Below are 25,507 nucleotides of genomic sequence, written 5' to 3' on the forward strand. Positions count from 1 at the left end.
TCTAATAATAAACACCATAGAGGTTGGCCTCTGGCCTCCATATGCAAATGCTGTGGGTCTATAAACATAGGAGGATACTAGCTGGAAAGACAGGGGTTTTCAGGAGTGAGAGGGTAAGAGAGAGGAGCAAGAGTGAATACGATCCCAACACATTGCACATATGCATAAAACTGTCAAAGTTAAAATATTAAATAATACCAACAGCCAAGCATTTGCTATTGGCTATTTACATCAACTCAAGTGGCAGGGAAGCCTGTCCCTGCAATAGGCAGATACTCGCTGAGTAAACTTTGTAAATTCTCAAGGCAAGTTTCCACTCAGGCCATAAGTTTCTTTCTTTAATGACCCTAATGGCTTTAAGGGCCATTCCCATGCTATAGTAGAAGAGTAGCTGGGCCCCACCCTAAAAAAAAAAAACAAAAAAACAAAAAAACCTCGCCCAATCCCTGAGTTTGAGCTTGCCAAGATCAGGCCACATAATTCCTCCAATCCCATGTCACCTGGAAACTCCCCCCTCCCTGCAAGAAACCCAATATAAACCCTATGTTCTGCTCAGTTCTCTGCTGTTTCTCGCCCAAACAGAGGCAGCCACCCTCCTGTTTTTTTTCCCTCCCAATAAATCTCATGTGTGATGTTTGTTGTGTGTTGTGACTTTGTGGTATTCCTTGGCTCCTGACTGCCAGGATGCATTTCCATCCGAGCTGTACCATTTACATTACCCAGTACCTGTCCTGTGCCAATCCTTACGCTGCTACATCTCATGCCTCACAAAGCAGGTACTGCCAACTACTCCATTTTACATATGAGAAAACTGATAGGGACGTTAAAAAACTCTAAGAGGGGCCGGATTACAGCCCGGCAACTCTAAATCCCGATAGGTCTGGTTCTGCACCCTGCCTACTCTCTGCTGCTTACAGCAAAGAGTATCAGGCAAATCAGCTGTTCCACAAGGCTCAAAATAATCCACCTAAAGTCCATAAAAGTGCCCAAATCATACAACTGTTGCTAAGTCTAGTGAGCCCTAGTTTTCATTTAGCAAAAATACACAGCAGGGTTTTCTGTCTCACTCTGTTTTCTGGAACCCCACCAGCACCATCGTTCATCCACTCCTGAAGCTTGCCCATCCAACAGTCAGCCCCTCCCCCATGCTCCTCCACCTCACCTTCAGCTGTTTGACCTTCTCTTTTCAGCATCTGGACAGCTCCTACATATTTCTTCAGCTGGACTTTGAGCACCTCGTTTTCTCTGCAGGTATAAGAATGTTTAAAAAAAAAAAAACAAATTTAAAAACTGACACTTTCCACCCTAAGCAGGGGAGGGATCTGTGTGAGGAAAAGACACAGCTGTGTCTTATCAATGCTAATGTGCTGTCCTGTATCACAGCACTAAAAATGACAGGGCATACTTCTGGGACTTTTCTTTTGGGAATGTTGGTGAATGCCAACTGGTCCCTGTGCCTACAGACTTGGAATGCAAGCATATGTTATGTGAACCCACCAAACTACCAGGTGCCATTCTGGGTCAGGCCCTTGATAGCGTTTTCTCCAACGGCAGGCACACACTACACACAATTCACCTGCACCAACTACTGTGTGTTGCATGACTTGCCTAATGCTAAGTGTTTATATATGATCCCAGGAACTAGCATAACTCCTACTTTGGGACACCAGGGGGGAAACCATGACCAAATCCATCCCCAACCCCACATATGATCATACATCTTACAATGTAGACACACACTGGGCTATAACCACATCCTACTTCCCAAATCCATTCCCCAGGTACACTGGCTGGTCATGTGACATGAAGCTCCAGAAAAAGAACCTGACATTTCATTACCATCAACCATATATAGCTTAGCCCTTGAACATGTCAGCTCACCAAATCACACATGCATGCATTCATCCATTATATCTATCACATAGATCACATAGTTTGGACCCATATAAGCTCACTGAACCACATACAAGCACTTTCTTCCACCCAACATTTGTGGAAAATTCACAATGGACCTGGACCTGTCGCAGTCTCCCAGTTCGGTAAGAGAGGAGTTTTGACAGATAATGTCTCTGAACAAGATCACAAGGCCAAGGTCGCCAGTAACCCCCAGGTCTCTCTGTCTCAAGATAGACTTTCCTGTGTCCTTCTAGAGACCAAGATTTAGTCTCTCACCAGCTACACCACAAGAGGCTCCTTGCCCACATTCTATTTCTCCCTTTCACTTCCCACCCCAGGTCTCCAGTGTATTGTTAAACACACTCAAATGTTCTGTCTTCACAATAAAAAGGGCTCAAACCGGATTTCTTCTATGACTATACAAATAAAGACTCACTGCAAAATATCTCAACAGTTAGAACACATTTAAGAAGGGGCACTTAGATGAAACACAGCACCTTGAAAGAAAGCCCATCAACACTCTCCTCTCTCCTGTCACACTCAGGGCATGTGCAAACGAGAATGCTTTATGGAAGAAAAACACATGTTCCCTTAACATTTTTGGCTAGAAGGAAATCATGTTCCTTGTCATTTTCTCCAGCTCTCCCCGCTCCAGGGAAAACAGCAAACCTGGTGTGCACTGCCATGCCCTACAGCATGCACAGCTAACCACTACAAACCACGCACACTCCTACAGAGTCCAGTGTATGGTGCACTTTCTGCAACCAAGCTGCTTTCTTTAACTGCACCACAGCAAGAACTAACTCAGACTATTGACAGAAACAGGTTCCTTAGTGTAATGCTACACACATACTTAGCTGTGTGTTTCTAGTGCCCCGTACCACAACGCAGTCTATAAAGACAGCACTTTCCTTTGGGGACAGAGAATATAAGCGTCAAATCCAGGAAGCACCAGGTGCTTAGGAATTGCCATAGTGAACATATCAGCTCACTGGATGGATATCTTTGGCAGCTGCCAGTTTAACCCAGCCGGCTTTGCCCTGGTGGGAAATTAACACTTTCACACCTCTGGGGCATGAAAAATCTCAAGTGAGAATGTGTTCTTACTTTTTTTGGAAAAGATAAAGGTCTGGTGTGCTGGCCAGGGGGAGCGCTGGCCACTGATCCCTAGGAACAACCAAACTGAGTTATTGTTTTAAATTTTTATTTTGAAATAGCTAAAAAATTGCAGAAAGTTAGAAGACAGCAAGAGGCCCTGCACAGCCTTGGCCCAACTTTTCCCAGTGGGTACACCTTACATAGCGACAGGGCAGATGCCATCACACCCAGATACCCACTAGGAACACAGTGTATTCATTATTCTAACTAGCCTTGAACATGAGGTGAGCCCTGAGCCTTTGCCTCCTGAGTATTGGAACCACACACCCAGCTCATAGTGTGACTCTGAAGAGAGACAGAGACTTCAGTGACCACAGCAGTCAGATAGGCTGTGTCAGTAAAAGAAGCCAGGTAAGTATCAGGGACTCAGGGATGGTGGCAATCAAAGGAGTGCTTGTCACTGATGTCCTCCACAGGCCAGGCTCTATTGAGAGGTAGTGGAAATTGGCATCTAGGGCAGTGGTTCTCAACAAGAAGACTACAACAGTCTCTTTCTCTAAAAGGTTCCCATCTCTTACTCCCAGCCAGCATGTGAGAAGCCACAGAGCAGAAAAGAGGCCGCCTGGCAGCTTCGTGAGTGAGTCTGGAAGAACACCTTACAGCCCCATCAAGCCTTGAGTAGTGACTACAACTCCAACCAACACTCTGGTTAACCTCACATGACCCTGGCTAGAGGGACCAGCTAAGCCCTCCCCAGGCCTCTGACCCTCTGAAACGAGGAGGAATTGGGAAAGGCAGTACCCAGATTGAACCTAGGATCTCAGATGCCAGGTGAGCATGTTACCGCTAAGCACAGGCTACAGTGCCAGCCTAATTAACTAAATTTAAACTGATCCAAGCAACTTTCTGTGCATTCATTCACTTTATCCCTATGATAATCCTATGAGGCATTTTTACTCCTTATGCTGAGCCTAGGAGCGGAATATAGGAAACAGAGGTAAGACTTTCAGAGGTCAAATAGCTTGCCCAAGGGGGCTGGAGAGATGGCTCGGAGGGTAAGAGCACTGGCTGCTCTTCCACAGGTCCTGCGTTCAATTCCCAGCAACCACATGGTGGCTCACAACCATCTATAATGAGATCTGGTGCCCTCTGCTGGCCTGCAGGAATACATGCAGACAAAACACTGTATATATAATAAATAAAAATCTTTTAAAAAAAATAGCTTGCCCAAGGTAATTAACTTTCTCTGACCTCCACCCTTCATTAAAGTGGAAGTCAAAGCCCTATTTACATCCAACTGAGCACAGTGGAGGCCCTCTCTGCACCTCACTTCACTTCCCTAAATAGCAGAACTCAAGCTCTGGAGGATTGGCACAGCGTGCACAATTCTTCCAACAACCACTTCTCTGGACTTCACACGGGTGCTGAGCATCGTCAGACACATGATGTATGGGCACAGGACAGAATGGGTCTCCCCATCCTCACAGAGGTGGGATTCATAAAAGAGCTGCAACCTTACAGGTCAGCAAACAGGTAGTGGAGTTCCAGACCACACCACATCTTAAAAAATGAAGGGGGATGGGAAGGAGGGAACAGGGTTGTAGAATGTTTTATAGAGGGTCTACAGGACTGTTCTGAAGCTGACAAACCTGAAGGAAGTTTAAGATTCCTGCTTCCAGAATCAGGATGAAGGACAGGGTGCAAGTAAGTCACCTGCATAGCTGTTAAAATGCAAATTTGATTCAGAGGAAGGGAGCAGAGCCTGGAAACCTGCATTTTTAAGTGTTCCATGCAGGCTGCTAGACCCAAGACTAGACCAGAGGGAAAGCCCCAGGAAGCTGGAGAGACTAGAACCAGGCACAAGACTAGACCAGAGGGAAGGGCTGGGAAAGCCCCAGGAAGCTGGAGAGACTAGAACCAGGCACAAGACTAGACCAGAGGGAAGGGCTGGGAAAGCCCCAGGAAGCTGGAGAGACTAGAGCTAGGCACAAGTCATGAATACCCCTGGCCAGGGCAAGGACAGAGAGCACCCAAGGAAGGGTGTGAGGGGGACACAGGGGCCATGTGACCTTCTAGAAGGCAGCCATTTCAGTCATCCAGCCAAGAAATGATGGTGGTCAGGACTGGAAGGCCTGGCAAGTAGCCACAGAGGAGGAGAGAAATCCACAGCATTTCTACAGGAGTCCAGGCCGCCAGCCCTGATCCGCCTGCTGGCCACCCTGCAGTTTCCTTTGAAAGCTCAGGGAAGATGTAAATCATGGAGTAGGTGGCAGCAAGTGCTTCTCCCACAGCTTCCAGTGACTACAGTAATTAATGTGCGCAAGTCAAAGCAATTACGCCTGCTGGATGTCAGAATAAACAACCAGCAGCCTCAGACAGCACCATTCAAAGGATAATTACTCAAAACAAAACCAACGAACCTGTTAAATGCATTTGGTAATTCACAGGCATCAAAACACCACCGTAAGACACACCTACAAAACTCTGTTCTCCTAGGCCGGTGAAAGCTTGGCTAGGGTACCTCAACTCTACTAGTCACTGATACTCAGTAAACATGGCATCTAGCTACACCAAACTTCTAGAAGATGGTGTCTGAGAGGCCTGGCTACATAAATCCTTGAGAACTACATAGAGAAGGTAGTAATGGACCAGCCTGCCTCCATCTGGGGATTAAAAGCCATCTTATAGGAAAGACAAAATAAGCTCATTGCTCTTTATAATTAAATCTCTGTTTCCCAAGGATTGGGCTTAACTAAAAATGGTTCTGCACTGCCTGTTCCAGGAAACACCAACCATGCTTTGTTCAAACCATTATTTTGGTCACCTGTTGTTGTGACCACCTTAAGACTACCTTGCAACCACGTCTTTGTTTCAAAAAGCTGTAATGACCACCTTGTTATGTCCTGTTCCTGTAGCCCAGCCTATTGTGCCCACCTGGCACCCCTAATCTCCCACCTGGAAGCCCCCTCCCCCGAGCTATAGAAACCTTGTCTTCCTCACATCCAGTGCGAGCCTCTGGAACCCCACCTAAGGGAGGGGCGGCCTGTGCACATGAACAAAACAGCTGGCTTTGATTAATTTGGCCACGATGGTTTGAATCAGTGATCTTTCTCCTTCCAGTTTTGGGGTTAACAGCAGGAACAAAAGGTTTAAACAAAAAATCAGGTCATTAAACAAAAGTTTAATGGTATTGAAAGCAACTCCTAAAACCTCAAGATCACTATAAAATGTACTATCAGAGCTACCTGCATATCTCATAGTCTCCTCCTACCCTCCCCTCTTGTGGAGGCCTTCTACCCTGGAGTCTACTGTTACGCTAAGTGTAACACATGTTTGTAGTTCTCTACAGAACACTGCTGCAGTCCAAGTTCCTACAACAAGCAAGGGCTGCTGTAGGAGAAGGGCTATGGAGGCTTTGTCAATACTCACAGACTTAAGTGCCCAAAGAGAAGCTACATAATTTCCCTAGCAAATGACAAGAGCTAGGATTCAGACCTTGTAGTGGGATTCCAGAGTCAGAAGGGGACCAGTCTTCCACACTGCCTTTATACTACAAAGAACAGTTCTGAGGGCCAAGGACTCCCACCAGGCTCCACAGCAGTGAGAAGATCACCGGAAGTATAGGAAGCTACTATACCATTCCTCCATAAATGTACTTTTCAGGTTGGATCCTCACATTTCCTGCCTTGCAGCTGTCAGGGCTCCCAGGGATGCTCAGCCAATCATCCAATTCAATCCCTACACTGCTGTAGAGTTTAACTTACCACGGTCCCTTCCTGTGACATGCCTTCTGACACCCTGTGCCATTATTACAGCTGACCTGATTTTCTGCCTGCATTCAACACCTTGACAAACATCTATGAAGTGCCCAGATATCACCTCAGGAAAGAATGGACCTGAGATGTCTGGATCTCAGCAATTCAACCCATCCAACTCCTGTGAGGGGTGGAGCAGGGAGCAGGGTCTTCCCTTCCTGAACTATTCAGTTCCGAGGCCAGTAGCGGCAAATCCCTTAAAGGAGAACTGATCAAATAGCCAAATGTAGCTGGGTAGTGGTGGCCTATGCATTTAATCCCAGCACTCAGAAAGCAGAAGCAGGTCAATCTCTGAGTTTGAGGCCAGCCTGATCAACAGAGTGAGCTCCAGTTCAGCCATAGCTACACAGAGAAAACCTGCCTCAAAAGAAAAAAAAATAAAAGTAATAATTAAAAGAATAACCAAATTCATCAGACAAATTTATTCAGGAGCCAGACTCTTGCTACTGAAGAAAGGAATAACAAATATGTAAGGGAAAACTGGGAAGGTCAAAATTCAAGAGATTGCTTTGACCTCATGAGACCATCCCCAAGGAACACAGTAGCACCCTCACTGGGCAAAGCTGGGGCAATCTGACCACTGAAATAGTGAAAGAAATTACTTATAAGATAGTGAATGAAACAGAAATGGTTAATATAAAAATTAACAAATGAAAAATTAATTACAGAAGAATATCCATAGCTCCAAAATCTTCTTCACAAAATACCGTTTGCAAAGGGGCAAATAGCAGCTTCAGCAGAGCACTTGAACTGAGTGTGGATGTTAAGCTCTTCGGAGAGGGAGGATGCGCAACACCACCTACAGAGGTGCGCAGAGGACCTGACTCACCTCAATTATAACCCTACCAAAGATGCACAAACTGAATCTAATCAGGAGGAGACGACAAATAAAAGCAGCAGGACATTTTGCAAAGTAAACAGATGTCATCTTTTAAAATGTCAAGATCATAAGGGTGAAGGCTAAGGAGATATAACTATTGCACACAACGACGATGGGTCAGTCACTCTACTGTCCATCATTCAGCAGGCCAGGAAACGTCTAGGACAAATGGTGAGGGCAGGTACGGTATGAGGCTATGAGCAGCCAAGTGTGAGTGTTGGCTTCTGACTGCCGCCCCTGCACTGCAGTGCCAGGGAGAAGGCCTGCCCGTGGGACACACACGTTAGTGTATGAAGGACGAAGTTAGAAGGAGAAAGCAGATTCCCAGAGCCCTCTCAGGAATCACGTCCCCTAGAGTAGGACCTGGAGTCTGCACATTAATAAACCACCAGGGCACTCTGCCATCCACTCACAGCACTGTGCTCTCCTGCCATACCATGGTGACCCAGCAGGGGCAATGCTCTCCTTCAACTGCTGCCCCCAACACAGTAGGGCCTGCTCAGACATAAGAAGTTTTGGGCCAATTCCTTTTCTCTCCAGTTCCCTCAAATAAGACAACCTCCAAGGGCTGCCAAGGGATTTGAACTTCTCCCGCTGCTCTGTGGCTAGAGATATCTCCAGTTTGGGGATACTGGGGAGAGCCATCTCCCTATGGTTCCTATAAACTCCACCTGGTAAATTCTACTCAGAATGTCATGTGGGGCCTACATTTCAGATCCCAGGAAAGGAAACAGACCAAAAGGCTCCAGGAATAGATAGAGGTAATGAATGGGCAAAGACACACCTCGGAATATCCTGAGCACAACGGGAAAACCACAGGCTCTCTCAGCTCAAGAGCTGAGACCACACTTCACTTACTTCCAGCCCCCAGAAGTCACTTACTAAAGGCATTCAGATAGCAACCTGGCAGCTGACTTCTTACTTCAGGCAAGACCATGTGAATGCTGGTCTTCTTTCTGTGTCCCCTTGGATGTAAATAAGAATCAACATATCACTTTCATTCATAATGGTACCGCACTGGTACTCACTTCCCGTTGTTACATCCATACTGCATTCATGATAATACCGTACTGGTGTTCACTTCCTGTATGCTACATCCATACTGTATTCATGATAACACCATACTGGCGCTTACTTCCTTATGTTATATCCATACTCATAATAATATTGCACCAGTGCTCATTTCCTGTCACACTTTAGTCAGAGTGTTCAAGGACAAAACATCATGATGCTTGCTTTTAACTTAACTACATGCGCACTAAAAAAAGAGCTTATGTATATAAATAAAACACAGAGATATGTAGACAGATAAATGTGTCCCAGAGATACTTTACTATCTTTATGATTTTTATATAAGCCTAAAATTACTACATAACATAAAGTTTAAAAAATATATTCCTTGACTCAGAATATGGCTTAGTTTGTAAAGTGCTTGCACACAAGCAGAAGGACCTGCTTCAGTCCCCAGAGTAACACAAAAAGCTGGATGTGGGAGCAGGCACCTGCAACCTCGGGAGCGGGAAGGCAGAGACAGGTAGACCCCAGAAGTTTGCTGTCCAGCCATTCTACCCAAATCAGTGAGCTCCTGGCTCAGTGATCTAGAGAACGACCGAGGAAGACCCCTGATATGACCCTCAGGCTTCCACACACATGCACACTGAAGCTCACAAACACAGCTCCCTTAGGGAAAGAAACACCACCGCTCCCACTGCTACCCTTCTTGCTCCTAAAAAGGAGGTTTATAACAATAGTTTAAACAGAAGAACTTGGAGATGAATGGAATATCTTATAACATACTAAAAAGGATGTTTGCTTGGCAAATATAAGCACAGAGTAACAAACTTTAGGTGGAGTCAGGGAATATGACCCAGGTTCAAAACTCTATGACAATACAGGCTGAACCATTCTAACAGAACCTGGAAACCCTACGTAGCAATTGGGAGGTTGGATTGCCCTTCTTATTTTGCAACCTGCACTTGAGAAATGGGGAAAGGGGCACCAGGCTGGGGATGCAGGCTTCTGTAGGTGTTGGTACTGATGCAGTGTGGGCAGACTGAGACACAGGGTCTGAATAACAAGCCTCTTGAGACCACAGGCAGTAGACTGGACTGTGAATGAAGGAAGAATTTTAAAACAGTAACAATAACAAGATGCAACAAAGGAGGCCACAAAGCAAAGACACAGAAATGCCACAGAAGAGAGCAGATTATTACAGCTCATGAATTGGAACTGTGGACTAAAGGTTCCCAGGCTTATGGAAGCCTCAGACAGAGCATGGAGTTTCCAAGTAGGTGCAAACAATTCAAGGCTACGTCACTTAAAGGTCTAGGTTCCTCCTGAAAAAGCCAAGAGCAAGAATTGCCTTGGAAGCCTTGCAATGACCCTGGGTCAGTGCAAAGTGACCGCTGCCCCTTTAGACAAGAAAAGTGCGTCCCACAGTTCCTCCAGACACTTCCTTTATCTCTCACACTCAGGCAGTGCCTCACTTCTGTTAGACCTGGTCTATGGGCGTCCAGTCTGGGACGCCTACCGTACAAACTCTGCAGTAAGACAGTCCCACGAACAGCACTGGGCCGGGAATTTCAGGAGTAAAACACGGGCTTTGGTATAAGATTAGGTTTCCACAGAACCTTGGATACAAGTTCATGCTGACACTGCCCTGTGCTGGCTTGGGGATGAGCCACTACAGCCTAAGTGACTACGGCGTGGCCACTCACTGCACTGCTCCAAAGTCAGCCCCAGGAATCTAACCAAGTGAGCCACACTTCTAAGGAAACTATTATTTTCTTCTTGACATCTAATGACTGTAAGAACTGACACAGCAGAAATAAAACCAAACTCCTTCAGCAGTTTGTCACTAATATTAGTCAGTACACAAGTACGTCCCTTAACACTGTACTCCCTCCCACCCCAAAACTTGAGGACAAATTATTGAAAAACTATAGTAGATATCCTACGTAGAGAGGTGTGTGCTTCTGGACTCCAGGCTGACAGAATAAGGGTGGTGTGGGAGCATATCCTGGGGAGCTCCAGAGAAGTCACTTCTAAGCACAAGGAACTCTAATCTTTGGTAATTAGCTAGCGCATTACCAGCTGCCTGTCTGCATTCCATTTACCATCACTGGTAGCTTCCTGGCTTTGTCAGGTGGGATTATTATTAAGGGAGGATTTAAGAGTATTATTAAAAATGCCTATTTAGAAAGGGATTCTGGGAAGACAGCAATGACAGCAGAATTTTCAATAACTCTGAATTCCTACATTAGAAAAAATAATAAAGGAGTAACACCAAAGCCCATGAACAGCGTTTATAACGGAACCAGAGGCGGAGCCCTCCATGCAGACTTCAAAGTTTAAATAGGTCAAGGCAAACTCAAAGCCACAGGCCTGGGCAGCACCTGTGCAGATGGATTCAAACACATAACCACTTTCAGCCCTGAGGAGGGGTCCCCAAATCAGCTGGCCGGTGCAGGTAAGGCTGCAGCAGAACCAGAGGTTCTCCCTCTCCAAATAACAGTGGAGTGCAAGCTGGTGGTAACCCCCACTCGCCACAGTTCCCTCTCAAGATGGGTCACAGACTCTTACATGGCGATGGAGCCCCATGTGGGGATGACCACTTAAGTGGAGCAGCAGCAGAACAGTAGGGGGAGAAAGAATCCAGTGAGGGAGGAGGGCAAAGCCCAAGGTTCCAAGAAGCAAGTAGTCGGGTTCCTGGAAACGATACAGGAGGGTCCCCATGCCTATAACAGCAGGTGCAAGGTCAGCAGACTACAGTTGTTAGTCCCAGGCTACCCTAGGCTACACAGAAAGACTGACTTACAATGAGAAGAGGCGGAGAAGAAAGAGAAAAGGAAGAAGGAAGAGGAGAAGGGGGAACATCATCGACAGGTAACCAAAAATACCCATGTAACTGTAAGCTATTTCAAGACAACGGAAGCCACAGAAGAACAGTGCAAACCACAACTAGAAAAACTCAGTACCGAGGACAGAACATAGGAATGGAAACAGAGAAGGTGAAAACAAGCTGTCTCGATAAACTAAGAGGAAGTGAAGTGATAAAAGAGAGATCTGCCACAAAGCGGTAAATGTCAAAGATCCAGCATTCAGAGACAGGAGACTAGAGAGGAGACCATAGGAATGGTCACCCAACAGCACTTCATGCAAGCGCCTTTGTCACAACAAACATCTGGATCTGCCAGCCACGGAGCACAGGCTATACCCAGGAATACTGACATGAGTGACAATGACAGGATCTCAGAGAGAAGACAATTCTGCAGTCAAGTGCTCTCTATGGAAGGAAATAAGACTAACCTCCGCTGGGCGATGGTGGCGCACGCCTTTAATCCCAGCACTCGGGAGGCAGAGGCAGGCGAATCTCTGTGAGTTCGAGACCAGCCTGGTCTACAAAGCTAGTTCCAGGACAGGCTCCAAAGCCACAGAGAAACCCTGTCTCGAAAAAACCAAAAAAAAAAAAAAAAAAAAAAAAAAAAAAAAAAAAAAAAAAAAAAAGACTAACCTCCTCCGATAGCATACTTCAAATGAATGCAGGGGCACACTTTATGATACAAGAAAATGGGGTGTGAAGATTGGGAGCCAGCAAAGTTGGCTTGAAATGGAGAGAACAGAAGCAGCGCCAACGGGTGAGAACTCCGGGGAGGTCGCCGCTGGCTCCACTGCAGATACAACTACAGAACAAGCCTGAGGAAAGCAAAGAGCTTCGCTTCTCGCGCACGGCAACAAGTGATGCAGACACAGAGCACAAACATGTCAAACTGTGTGCACCACGGCTGATGGTAAGGCAAGCACACACTGGCAATGTGCCCAGAAACGGCACCTAGAGGACAGGGAGGCATGTGCAAGACATGCTATCTGTCTAAGCAATCACTAGCATATTGGGATTGCAGATCTGATACTTTTCCCTGAGACTTTATAAATATCTATGCACAGGAACATACATACATACATACATACATACATACATACACACACATGTGTATAGGTGTGTATAAACACATACTTAATATAAAATCTTCCATGATTTCATCTTAAAATTCCAAATTCAGTATGATAAGGGTGTTTGCTTAACCACTTACATTGTGGTGAGTACCTTCACCCACCAACCCACATTACCAGCCCAATCTTTTATGTATTTGCATATCTCTTCCCCTCATACAAAAACTCCCAGGATGATATCATCAGGACACAATATACCAACACATTTGCTTTAAACCATATACACAGGTATTCTCAGAACAACAATACCAAGTCTCTGTGATAGCCAAGAACTCAAAAAAGTTAGTGTGTCTGTCCTGCCACTTTACAAGGAGAAGAAAGCACCGCTCGCTAGTCTGAACTTTACAAACTTCTACTAACATGGTGTTCACACAGATCACCACTGCCTTTGCCGTTCTGAGAAGTAGCCCTTCCCTCCTCAGCCTGCTTTTCGCTGGGTGCTCAAGCATAGCAACAAGAAAAAGGAACACAGCCAGCAGACCCGATGGTGGGGAGATGAGGTCTGAGACAAAGAAGACTGGACAATCACTAGAAGTCAAAGAGGGAAGGCCAAGCATGGTCACACAGCGCTGGCCTGTCTGTGAGAGCTGACTTGTGTGTGACACTGCTTGCTTCTTGTTTGTAATGACAAGCACTCATCACAAGGTGACTAAATGTGCTAAATTATGCACTTATTCATTTAAAAGAATGACTGAAAAGGGGGCTAGAGTTGTGGCCCAGTGTGGTACAGAATTCACTAGATGATCAAGACCGTATGTTCCATCCCAGGAAGAAAAGAAAGAAGAATGGTGGGAGGAAAAGAGAAAGGAGAAAAATATAAAAAATATTAGGAACATAAATGTATTTAAAAACATTGACCTGCGTGTTAGATAGCTGATTTGTAACATATGTTACATATCTCAATTAAAAAGCTACTTTTAAAATGAAAATAATTGAGCACTATACTGATACTTTATGTTTTAATAAATAAAGCTTGCCTGAATATCAGAAGGGTAAAGCTAAGCCACTAGAAGTCAGGCAGTGGAGACAGAGTCAGACAGATCTCTGTGAGTTCAAGGCCACCCTGGGCTACACAAGATCAATGCAGAAACAAATCCAGGTTGTGGAGGCTCACACCCTTAATCCCAGCACTAGAGAGTCAAATGATGTGGGAGTCTTCTGTTTTGTGTTGATTTCATTGGTTAAATAAACTGCCTTGGCCCTTTAATAGGACAGAAAATTAGGTAGGCGGAGTAAACAGAACAGAATGCTGGGAGAAAGAAGCAGAGTCAGGCAGTCACCATGATTCTCCTCTCCGAGGCAGACGCAGGTTAAGAATCTCCCTGGTAATCCGCCAGCTTGTGGTGCTACACAGATTATTAGAAATGGGTTAATCAGTTAATCAAGATGTGAGAATTAGCCAATAAGAGGCTAGAACTAATGGGCCAAGCAGTGTTTAAAAGAATACAGTTTCCGTGTAATTATTTTGGGTAAAGCTAGCCGGGTGGCGGGAAGCGACCCACCACTCCTCACTACAGTCAAACACCTTTAATCCCAGCACTAGAGGGAATATAAAATGGGAGGAGAGAGAGGCTTAGTCTGCTTAGTCTTCAGTCACCCAGCCTTGGTAAAGATAAGACTTTTCTAGTGGCTTCGCTGCTTGCCTTTCTGGTTTTCAGGTTGAACCCCAATATCTGTCACTAGATTTTTATTTTTCATGCTACAGAGCACTACAGACCATGCACTGAGACAAGACAAACCACTGGGAGTGAAAGAACAAGGCCAGTGGGGACTGCTGTGAAGACAGCGTCTTTATGTAAGATATTACCCAACACACACCCACACTACGAGAGAAAGAACACAGGACAGTCACATCTGAAATCAAAGAGCCTCAAGACCCTATTATTGGTGTCGCCCGGCTCAGCTCCACTCCAGCCCAGTACACAGCTAAACAAACTGCAGCTGTGATGCCCCAGACACTGCCCCACAACCTCACCCAACAGAGCCAAAACTGTAATGAACCCCACAGTCTATCCTAGAGCCAGCAGACTTCCCTACCCACAATGCCTAGGTCACAAACCCTGAGCACTAGCATTTGAGATCAAGACCCAGTGCGTCATGGTTCAAACTAAAACATCATGTGCATTATTATATAATATATAGATAATATTACATCGGTTATATATTATATATAACACCTGGGACATACATAAACCCATGCTACAGAAGATTATGACTTATCCCAAGACTCAAACTGATAAAGAGCAGAGCTTTGGACCCAAACCTGAAGAAAAACTATGAGGTACCAGCAGTGTAACAAAACACCCAAGGCTGGTTGAAACAACCAGCACTTGTTTTCATAGGTCTAGAAGCTGCAAGTCCAAAACTCGGTATCTGATATGATTGCCCTGGAGCCTCTCTTTCTTTCATCTTCTCATTGTGTTCCCATGTGACCCTCTCTGAGTGTGAGCCTTGGCATTTGTCTCTCCCTGTACTATAAGGACAGTTCAACTAGATATGAGCCGTGCTGTTATAGCCTTGATTAACTTTGTTTATCTCATTATGTGACCTACCTCCAAATATACTCACACTGGGAGGTGGGCTTCAACATATGATTATAGTGGGCAGAATTAATAACAAACAGTGACCAACATCTAGCAGAGGCCAATACCTGCTGTAACTTTACAAGAGAAGAATCAGCAACCTAGTAACAGCACAGAGACGATGCAGATGACCCTGGAATACCAATCCATAAACAGAGGAACTCCCAAAAAATTACTCCCAAACCAATCTTTTAGAAATTACCAAAGCATTAAGTGAAAAATAATTAGAATTTCTTATTAGACCCCTCAAAAGAGAGCATGCTAAGCTATTTACTGGTCCTCCTTACTTCAGGGCCAAGAGAATTAGTTTTTTTTTTTTTAAGACTAATAATATTTTTGGTTTATAGAATCATTTTCTCCCTCCAAAGAGAAAACCTGCCAGACACAAAATCCCCTTAACATGCTGCTTATTGGAGAGGAGCAGAGTGCTGAGCAGCTGTCCAGTGAGCCACAAGACACCGCTCCATCTCCAGGTCTTCCCATTACACATTGCTCACAAATACCCACAGTGCTCATGTGTTCAAACACTGCCTTCACAGTTATCAGACAGCTCATAAGGTGGTCGGTCAATCTGTTTATCTGTCTGTCTGTCTGCGTTAATTCCCTTCTCAAGCCCAGCCTGAGTCAAGCTGTTGCAGAGCTGGCCAGAATCCAGTGACAAATCTTGTCTACCTCCCACCTGCATGGCATAGATTCTCTAGACAGAGGCCAAGGCAGAAAATCTCAAAGGCCTGCATCTAGCCAGGACGGGACCTTCTCTTGACCCCATTTTGAGTCGACAGACTGATCACAGACTAACTGTGGGCCCCTTGCTCTCTTGATGGGTGCCATGCCAATCACTCCCTTACATGTCCCATAATTCCAGCGCTCAGGAGCACCAGACAGATGCTACCTCTTGGGAGATGACTCCAGAGTGGAGTGGTGTGGGAGGGTCCTTCTGTATATGTGTTGTTTTTATTGGATAAGGAATAAAGCTGCTTTGGCCTATGGCAGGGCAGACTATAGCCAGGCTGGAAGAAATAGATATAGAGCAAGTAGGCAGAGTCAGAGAGACACCATGGAGCTGCAGAAGGAGAAGGACACACGGGAACCTTACCGGTAGGCCACAGCCTCTTGGCGATACACAGATTAATGGAAATGAGTTAATTTAAGAAGTAAGATTTAGTTAATAAGAAGCCTAAGCTAATAGGACAAAGAGTATGTAATTAATATTAAGCCTCAGAGGGGCTGCTGTCCAAAGACCTCCATAGATGGGCGTGATGACTGCTCATTCCCTCACAGAAGGACCCTCACCTAAGTAACCAGTCACCTCTCCCAGCCATTTGCATTCCATTCCTCTGTGTTTGTCCATGTATTCTCTAGTAATAACTCAAGACGTCACCCCATGAACTTCTAGCAGCTGAGGTGAAGCAGGGGTGTGGCTGAGCTTTCTCCCTGAGAAAAGCAGCCCTGAGAAGTCACCTCTCAGGAGGCGGTAGTACAAGAGCAGGTAGGACTCCAAGCCACTCAGTGCCCAGGGCACCCATGGAAAGCCAAGGGTGGGGGCCTCCGCAGCAGAGCTGAGCAGTGCCGGAGGCAGGAGGAAGTGCAACACACAGAGCCAGACAAAGGTGGGTTTGCTTCCCTGTGTGGCCTTGCTGTGGGACTCTGGCCAATGGGGATACTTAAACCAAGGAGATTAATGTTTCCTATAGCTTGTTCCTCATGGGTTATTTCACACCAATAAACGAACATTTCTGAGGTATTTTAAATTTAAGTATAAAGGCCAGAAAATGGGGATAAGAGAAGAGCCATAAGGAATAATTCACTTAACAATGTTCGTCAAAACCAACAAAATACTGTTTATGGGCTGCAGACATGGCTCAATAAGAACACTCGCTGCAGAGCATGAGGACTGAGCTCAAGTTCCCAGCATCACATCAAAAGCCAGGTATTGCCAAGCACAACGCTGTCCCAGTATGGAGTAGAGATAGGAGGAGCACTAGGGATTGCTTGCTACCTGCCTCACACCAGAATCAGGGAGAAATGCTATCTCAAAGAAGTAAGGTAAGTACTGCCTATGGTGGGGAGGAGCTTGGCCCTGCCTCAGCTTGATGTGCTATGTTTTTTTGATTCCCATGAGGGGCCTTACTTACCACATTGAATGGAGATGGAGGAGGAAAAGAGAATTGTGGTTGGTGTGTAAAATAAATTTTTTAAATGATGAATAAAAAAGAAATAAGGCAAAAAGTAATAGAGCAGGCCACCCGATGTCCTCCTCTAGCCTCCACTCATGTACACATATGCACACATGCACACACACAGCACATACACACACACCCCACATCCACACACACAAATAGCATTAATGTTAAAACCTTGATTAAATCTCATCATCACATACACAACTCTGTGCCTTCCCACGTATCATGTAAATTATTTGGACTTTTGTTCCCAACCAACTCAGGAACTAGAGGCACCCATGCTTGTGGGTTCCTTCTGCCCTGAGCCCCTACACCAGCTCCAGGCCATGCTACTCCTCTTAGCCATGGCCAAGCCCCCTCCCTGAAGTTCAGACGTGTCTTCTCCTTGGTGGCTCTTAACTCAGCCAAGTTAACTTGGTGGAGTTATCTCAGACAAGGACAAAGCAGACAAGTGAACCAGGAAGGAACAGGACCTCCAAGAATATAGACGTCCACTGGACCACAGAAGCTCTGGGCAGTCTGGATGTCCAGACAGGTGACCTTTGAGTCACCTCTCTGTGAATGACCCATCTGTGTGTCTGGCAGAGCTCAACAAGGACTGTGAAATGACTCCTGTTCTGAGAAGGACAGCCAGCTGCAAGAGTCACAGGCCACTGGAATCAGAGCTCTCAAGAGTCAGAGAGACGAGGGAAAATCACACAGCCATTCCATCCCTGAATGGGAACAGTGATTTTATCATTTACAAGCCAGTTGGCAAACTGAGATCTCAACACAGGGTCTTCCAGAAAGTAAAAAATTCCTCTGGACGTAGATGAGGCATCTTATGTCAATGAGCCATATCGTGAGTTGTCACAATATCCCTGAGGTACCCCCAGCCTTAACCACTTCCAGATCTCCCAAAGCAGAGCTCCTAGACCAAGGACAGAAACTTTCACCTTCATGGTTGGCCTGAAGTCACATTTTGCAAGAGTAACATAAATATACATGGACCACAGGCTACTTATGACTTAATTCACGATATTCAGTTGGACTGGTCTTCCTCATTCTAAGCACCTCCAAATACACTGCTGGTGAAGCTATTGGTAGGAGTGATCACACAAATAAAAGCAGAAAGAACTTGAGGCAGGAAATGCACATAGAATCCTCAGATTCTCTGGCATTTGTATCTTTACAACAGTTTGGTTTTGTTTGTTTTGTTTAAGACAGGGCTTCTCTGTGTAGTCTTGGCTGCCCTGGAACCAGGCTGTCCTCAAACTCAAGAGATCTCTGGCCCATGAGTGCTGGGACTTTTGTCATGCACCACCACAGGCAACTTTGCGTGGGTCCCCTCTCACTTGCAGTGACTCCCTGGGATATAGGTAGGAATGACTATGATGAAGTGGCTCAATGCTAGGATCAGCCCTGACCAAATTTAGTACCCTCGCCTCTGGCCCTCTTCCCTCCCCTCATCTCCAACTGGCTCCTTCACACCTCAGCATGAAGCCCTGCCCAGTACAACTTAGGGCAGGTTTCTTCTACTGTGCTCCAAGATCATCTTTGGCTAACATCCCTCCAGGCACAGGCCACTCTGCACCCTACCCCAGTCCCTTGTCACCTCTTGCTGCTCTTTGACAAGGCCCTACCTGTGATCTCTGTGGACCCAGCACCTATCTCTGTGGCTGTCACACACATGATATTCCAGAAACATTTGTTCTACCAAGAGGTTTTGTGATCTCCTAACCACATTCTCAAGCTAGCCTCTTATCTTGTACCAAGAGGTTTTGTGATCTCCTCACCACGTTCTCAAGCTAGCCTCTTATCTTGTACCAAGAGGTTTTGTGATCTCCTCACCACGTTCTCAAGCTAGCCTCTTATCTTGTACCAAGAGGTTTTGTGATCTCCTCACCACGTTCTCAAGCTAGCCTCTTATCTTGTACCAAGAGGTTTTGTGATCTCCTCACCACGTTCTCAAGCTAGCCTCTTATCTTGTACCAAGAGGTTTTGTGATCTCCTCACCACGTTCTCAAGCTAGCCTCTTATCTTGTACCAAGAGGTTTTGTGATCTCCTCACCACGTTCTCAAGCTAGCCTCTTATCTTGTACCAAGAGGTTTTGTGATCTCCTCACCACGTTCTCAAGCTAGCCTCTTATCTTGTACCAAGAGGTTTTGTGATCTCCTCACCACGTTCTCAAGCTAGCCTCTTATCTTGTACCAAGAGGTTTTGTGATCTCCTCACCACGTTCTCAAGCTAGCCTCCTATCTTGACTGCTACTCTCACCACTACAGACAGTATTGTCACTCTGGATCTTGGAGTGGGGTTGGAACCCATACACACACTCCTAGTAAAATATATGGATGCTTAAGTCTGTTCTATAAAATGACAGAGTGTAGAGCAAATTCTAATTGGTCTTAATAATAAAAACCCCGAGTGAGACATAGGGGTAAATGCTGAAAGATCAGAGAAGAGAGCAGCCAGTCACTAATTCTTACCTCTACGAAATCCTCAGACCAAATGGGCAATCCTGTCCCTAGGAATCCTCAGACTGAATGCCATCTCTACAAAACCTCAGACTGAATCCTGAGCTCCTGTCTCCTCCTACCTTATATTCCTCTCTCCACACAGCCATATCACTTCCCATCTCCACCTCCCTAGTGATGGGTTTACAGGTATGAGCCACCACCACTTGGCTCTATTTCTCTTTTAGACTGATTCAATCTCATGTAGCCCAGGGTGGCCTTGAATTCACAGAGATCTGTCTGATTCTGTCTCCCAAGGGCTTGGATTAAAGGTGACCACTACCTGGTCTCTATGGCTAACTAGTGTGGCTAGCTCCACATTCTGATCTTCGGGCAAGCTTTATTTGTTAAAGCACAAACAAATTATCACCAGAGCATAGTATGTGCATTCACCCTCCTGTATATCATCTGTGATTGACTTATAAAGCCCTACACAAAGGAAGTGCAATATTGTGCAATGCTATTTAGAGAACAACCAGGAAAAAAATTGTACATGTGCCATATAGACACAATTTTTTGAGTCTCCCAAGCTGGCTTAGAAACTTACTATGTAGCCCAAACTGACCTCAAACATCTCCTCCTCCTGCCTCCACTTCTCAAGTACTAAGATTATGAGCATGTACCACCATAATTGCTTTAGGCGGTGCAGGGGATTAAACCCAGAGCCTTGTGCATGCTAGGCAAGCACTCTACCAAGTGAGCCACATCTCCAGACCATAAGCTTTTGTTGCAAGCTGAGAAGCTAGCTGTCTTTCCTACTAGCTATAAACCTGAAAAGAAGGACAGTCAAGTCACTTCACGCCACCCCTGCCCAGAGAAGACAGTCTGGGACCAAACCCACATGGAGAGAACAAGGGGATCATGCCTGAACCAGAAATGTACCTGTGTCGTGTGAACCCATTTACCCCCTTTCCACATCAGCCAACTTTCATTCTGCTTTCTGAAACCAACAGTCCATGGCCTTAGATGACACACAGTCCCCTCCAAATGAGAACCAAAGCTTATTTAATATCGGAGTGATTGTAGAGCCCGGAACAGAAAGCTTCTAGTGCATGTAGCTGAGTCAGCATTCATAAGCTGGTGCTCTTCCACCTGCACGCGTCGCTCTTCCTTTGCACTTACGCACAAACAAGCTGACCTGAGACAAAATGACAGCGAATTATCTTTTCAGGCCATTGAATCACTGAGCTAGCTGACAGGCCTTTTCCGTGACACTTAGACACTAGAAAGCAGACTGTGGTAAGGAAAAAGGTGTTTGCAGATGGGATGTCACTCCAGTCAGTCTGCACTTCAGAGTGACTGACTAAATAGGCCTGTGTTCAAGGTAGAGCACGAGGCCTCTGCTGGCACTCATTCCCGATCCGTCCTGCGTCCTGCCAAAGACTAAACATGGCAGGTTCTTGATTCACTCACGCTACACTACGGCATTACAGAGTCAAGGACAGCAGTGGGAGGAGTTAAATGCCACTAACCAATGTGTTCTGTGTGAACTCCACAGCCCAGGAAAGAAAACCCATGGCTCAAACAGGTCAAATGCTCAGGCTGCTTCCTTTGAACTCCAGCTCCCTTCCAAGCGAGAAGCGGTCAGTCAAAGAACGCACCTGACAACAGCAGTAAATATATTCAGTTACACCAGCCCCAGGCCATAGGAAGGCACCATGTCTGCCACTGGGCTGACAATTGACAATCCTACTGCCTAGAATATTGCCCTCCCCTCCCCCAGATATTGGGAGAACTGGCTCCTTCTAATTCTTCAGATCTCTGTGCCCCTACCACCAACATACTGATCCACACTGCACCTGGGGAGAATGCTTCTCTGACTACGTGAGTTACAGTTCTGCATCCTCGGTGGCATTTCGCTTGTACAGGACAATGATCAAACCTCCAAGCACAGTATGCAGGACTCACTGGTATGGCCTCTGCCCTCTCAACCCTTCTTGTTTACCTCAACAAGTCACCTTCCCACACTCCTAGAAAAGTCTCCTCCCAGCAGGAAGACCCGAATCTGAATCCTAGCAACTTCAAGAAGAAGAAAAGAAGTGTGGCCATGTGTGCCTATAACTCTGGCATTGTGGAGCAGAGACCTGGGAGCTCCCTGAACAGCTAGTCAAAACACTTGGCTTAGTGTCCACTGAGAGGCCCTGTCTCAAGACAGTAAGTCAGAAAGCAACAGAGGAAGACATCTGATGACCAACTCTGACCTCACACACAAAAATAAAGAAATAAATAAAGCTGCCCCTTACACACCTTTCCAATTGACAAACCCTAGTCATCTTTTGAAAGGAAACTTGAGGGCATCCCCAAGAAGGCTGGCATCCACTGTCTCATAGAGAGTACCACCCCTGGGCTCCCCACCTACCACCAGAACCAATGAATACATAATAACAGGCCCCCCACCCTCCAGGACCCCAGAACAAGGACTGTCTTCTTCCACTATTGCTGCCACTGCCCAGCTCAGTGACTAGCACAGATTCAAGAGTATCAGCCCGCAGGGCAGGCCTACCTCGTGCCAGACTCTATTCCACTGAGCCCAAAGTCAGCCAATCAAGTGAAGTCCTGATGCGAGGAGCTCTAGGACTAGCTCAGGGCTAAGACAGCCCATAGGCCAACTTCATCCTGTTCTGCCTTTTGTTTCCACTGATTTTATTCATGTATTAATTTACCTATTATAAACTTCTCCCTGCCTTTCTTCATATTCACTTCCTAGCCTTTAATGGGAAATGCATGCCAACCTCTGGTATCTCAGGAAAGTAAGATGCCCTGCCACGTCCAGAGAGCCAATACAATGGATGAACATGCTAGAGGGTCAAACTGCTATCAAGAAAACAAGGCATGGTGCCAGGGTGAAGTGGGAGAGTAGCCTGACAATGCTCCTCAGAGGCAATGACATCTGTGCTGGGCCTGGTACCCTGAGCAGGACCCAGCTGTGCCAGGATCTGGAGGACAGCATTTGGGAGGAGACCATTCAATGCAAAGTCCGGAGCAGGCTGGCATTCAGTCACAGTCCAGCAGAAAGAAGATGGTACAAAAGGGAGGAGATGGGACCTAACAAGGAGACTGCTGACAGAGGAATGAAAAGCAAGGGACAGTGGGACTGGCAATGTGGAAAGCCCAAGTCCCATGCGCTGCCAGGCCTGCAGGTACAGGTGCTAACATGGCACAGGCATGCACGCTGCCAGGCCTGCAGGTACAGGTGCTAATATGGTACAGGCAGCCACGCATTTCATAAGATATGGACAATGGTGGGAGGCAGGAGCACCAGGGAGACCCAGAAGACCCAACAGTTCACTGAGCAGGAGCCCAGCTGAAACATAGACCCTAGCTTAAAGGACATAAAAAGATACCTGAAGTCCTCCTCTAGACTTCCACATGCACAAGCGCACAACCCAAAATTTAAAAAAAAAAAAATGTGTGTGTGCATATGTGTGTGTGCGTGTGCACACACACGCGCGTGCACACGCAACTTCAACATTATCTTTTTAAGAAGAATATTTAATCCAAGATATTTGAGGCCAAAGCCTTGAGAATGAAGTGGCAAGAACTTGCCAAAGCCTCCGGCAGCCGCTCAACACACAGCAGCATTCTGCTGAGCAGGAATTGGTTCATGCTCAGATAAGTGGCCAAATACAGTGCACTGATCCACCACTGCTGAAAGGAAGGCGGGTGCAGAACTCAGCCAACTCCTGGGACTCAGCAGGCTGTGTGGGCTTGGAGGGGGGACTAAGCCAAGGATTGGCTTGGCTGGGAGTCTCACACACCTGTGCGGGTGCCAGCCATTGCTGGGAGCCAGGGAAGTCCATAGTTAGACTGGTGTCCTCATCAGGGGACACATGGCACCTTCACTCAAGCTAATTACTAAGACAATCATCAAGCCGGGCCTCTCGCAGCACTTACGGCACGTTTGTTACAGGGCTGCCCGAGCAGAATGCGTGCTACAAATCTCATTCTCCAGCCACTCTCAACCAAAGCAGCAACTTCAGTCCACAGGCAAGGAGATGCCCTTCCAGGTCAAAATCAAGCCAACAAAAGTGTCGGAAGTCAGCACAGCGCCCATTCTATCTCCTCCCAATGTCCCCAACTTCCAAATGAAGAAACAGGTACAGACACCTGGGCTCCCAGCAGACAGGGAGCTCTAGGTGACTCCAGTATGCACTGTGCAACCCTCAGTGCTGTTCTGCCTCAGTGCTTGCTGCCACAGCCAGTACACAGCAAGGCACATCGTCTACGCTGAAGAGGGGCCTGCAGGACTAACAAGGGACATAAAAATACTCCAGCAGTACAACCGGGGGGCCACAAGGACAAGCATTCTATGGCAGGTGTTCATTCAGTCCACTGGAAGTGGCTACAATTTTGCATCCGAGATCTCACATTTAACACAGTCAGATAGCACAGTGCAGAAGGCACCCACCCATCATAGCAGCTGGAGCTGCTGGGAAGATGCAGAGGATGAAGTGCCAGGGGCAGTCCTGGAGGCTTCTCAGAGGTGGTGGTGACATTACAGTTGGCTCTTGACACCCTTGGACATGGGTGGGAAGGCACACACAGACAACAGAAGCACAAAGGGGTGTCAGAGAGCAGCCCTGCTCTCTGTAGAAACACTGTGCTTACTGTTTCCATGTCAGCAGACACAGGTCCTCACTTCATAGCTCACACGAACCTCAGCGAGTCCTGCATGCTAGTGACATTTTCATCTCTGGGACAAATACCAGACAAAGACAACCTTAGAGAGACAGGGTTTATTTGAGAGAACACAGACTAACAGGGAAGCAATGGCAGCAGGAGCCCAAAGTAGCTGGTCACACTGCACCCACACTCAGGAAGCAGAAAGACGTGAGTGCCAGGGGTCATCAGCTCAGTTCATGGCCCCAGCCCACAGATAGGGTCACCCACATTCAGGGGTCATCAGCTCAGTTCATGGCCCCAGCCCTCGGACAGGGGCACCCACATCCAGGGATCATCAGCTCAGTTCATGGCCCCAGCCCATAGACAGGGTCACCCACATTCAGGGGTCATCAGCTCAGTTCATAGCCCCAGCCCTCGGACAGGGTCACCCTCAGTTCATGGCCCCAGCCCACAGACAGAGTCACCCACATCCAGGGATCATCAGCTCAGTTCATGGCCCCAGCCCACGGACAGGGTCTCACATTCAGGGGTCATCAGCTCAGTTCATGACCCCAGCCCACGGACAGGGTCACCCACATTCAGCATGTCTTCCCTCCTTAGTTGAGTGTCTCTGGAAACACCCTTAAAGCACATTCAGAGGAGTGTCCCCTAGGTGACTGGAAATCCAGTCGAGGCAACAGTGAAGACTGGCCATCATGACAGAAAGCCCAAGTTTCTATTTGCTGACCGAAAAATCCAGAAAACAGCCAGGTGGTGGCACATGCCTTTAAGCCCAGCACCCAGGAGGCAGAGGCAGGTGGATCTCTGTGAGCCAGCCTGGGCTACAACAGCTAGGTACAGGACAGACAGGCTCCAAAGCTACTGAGAAACCCTGTCTCAAAAAAAAAAAAAAAAAAGAAAGAAAGAAAGAAAGAAAGAAAGAAA

The 25,507-nt window shown here is 46.6% G+C and overlaps 1 protein-coding gene across 4 annotated transcripts in view; it reads right to left on the reverse strand.

Moving 5' to 3' along the window:
• Positions 1–25,507, reverse strand: part of Snx29 (sorting nexin 29) — a 401,413-nt gene that overhangs the window by 237,380 nt on the left and 138,526 nt on the right. For all 4 annotated transcript variants that reach the window (XM_057775566.1, XM_057775567.1, XM_057775568.1 and 1 more), the window contains one exon: positions 1,163–1,245. In XM_057775566.1, the coding sequence (XP_057631549.1) occupies positions 1,163–1,245 (83 nt within the window). The remainder of the gene's footprint in view (positions 1–1,162; positions 1,246–25,507) is intronic.

Source organism: Chionomys nivalis, chromosome 7, assembly GCF_950005125.1.
Source record: "Chionomys nivalis chromosome 7, mChiNiv1.1, whole genome shotgun sequence".
NCBI lineage: Eukaryota > Metazoa > Chordata > Mammalia > Rodentia > Cricetidae > Chionomys > Chionomys nivalis.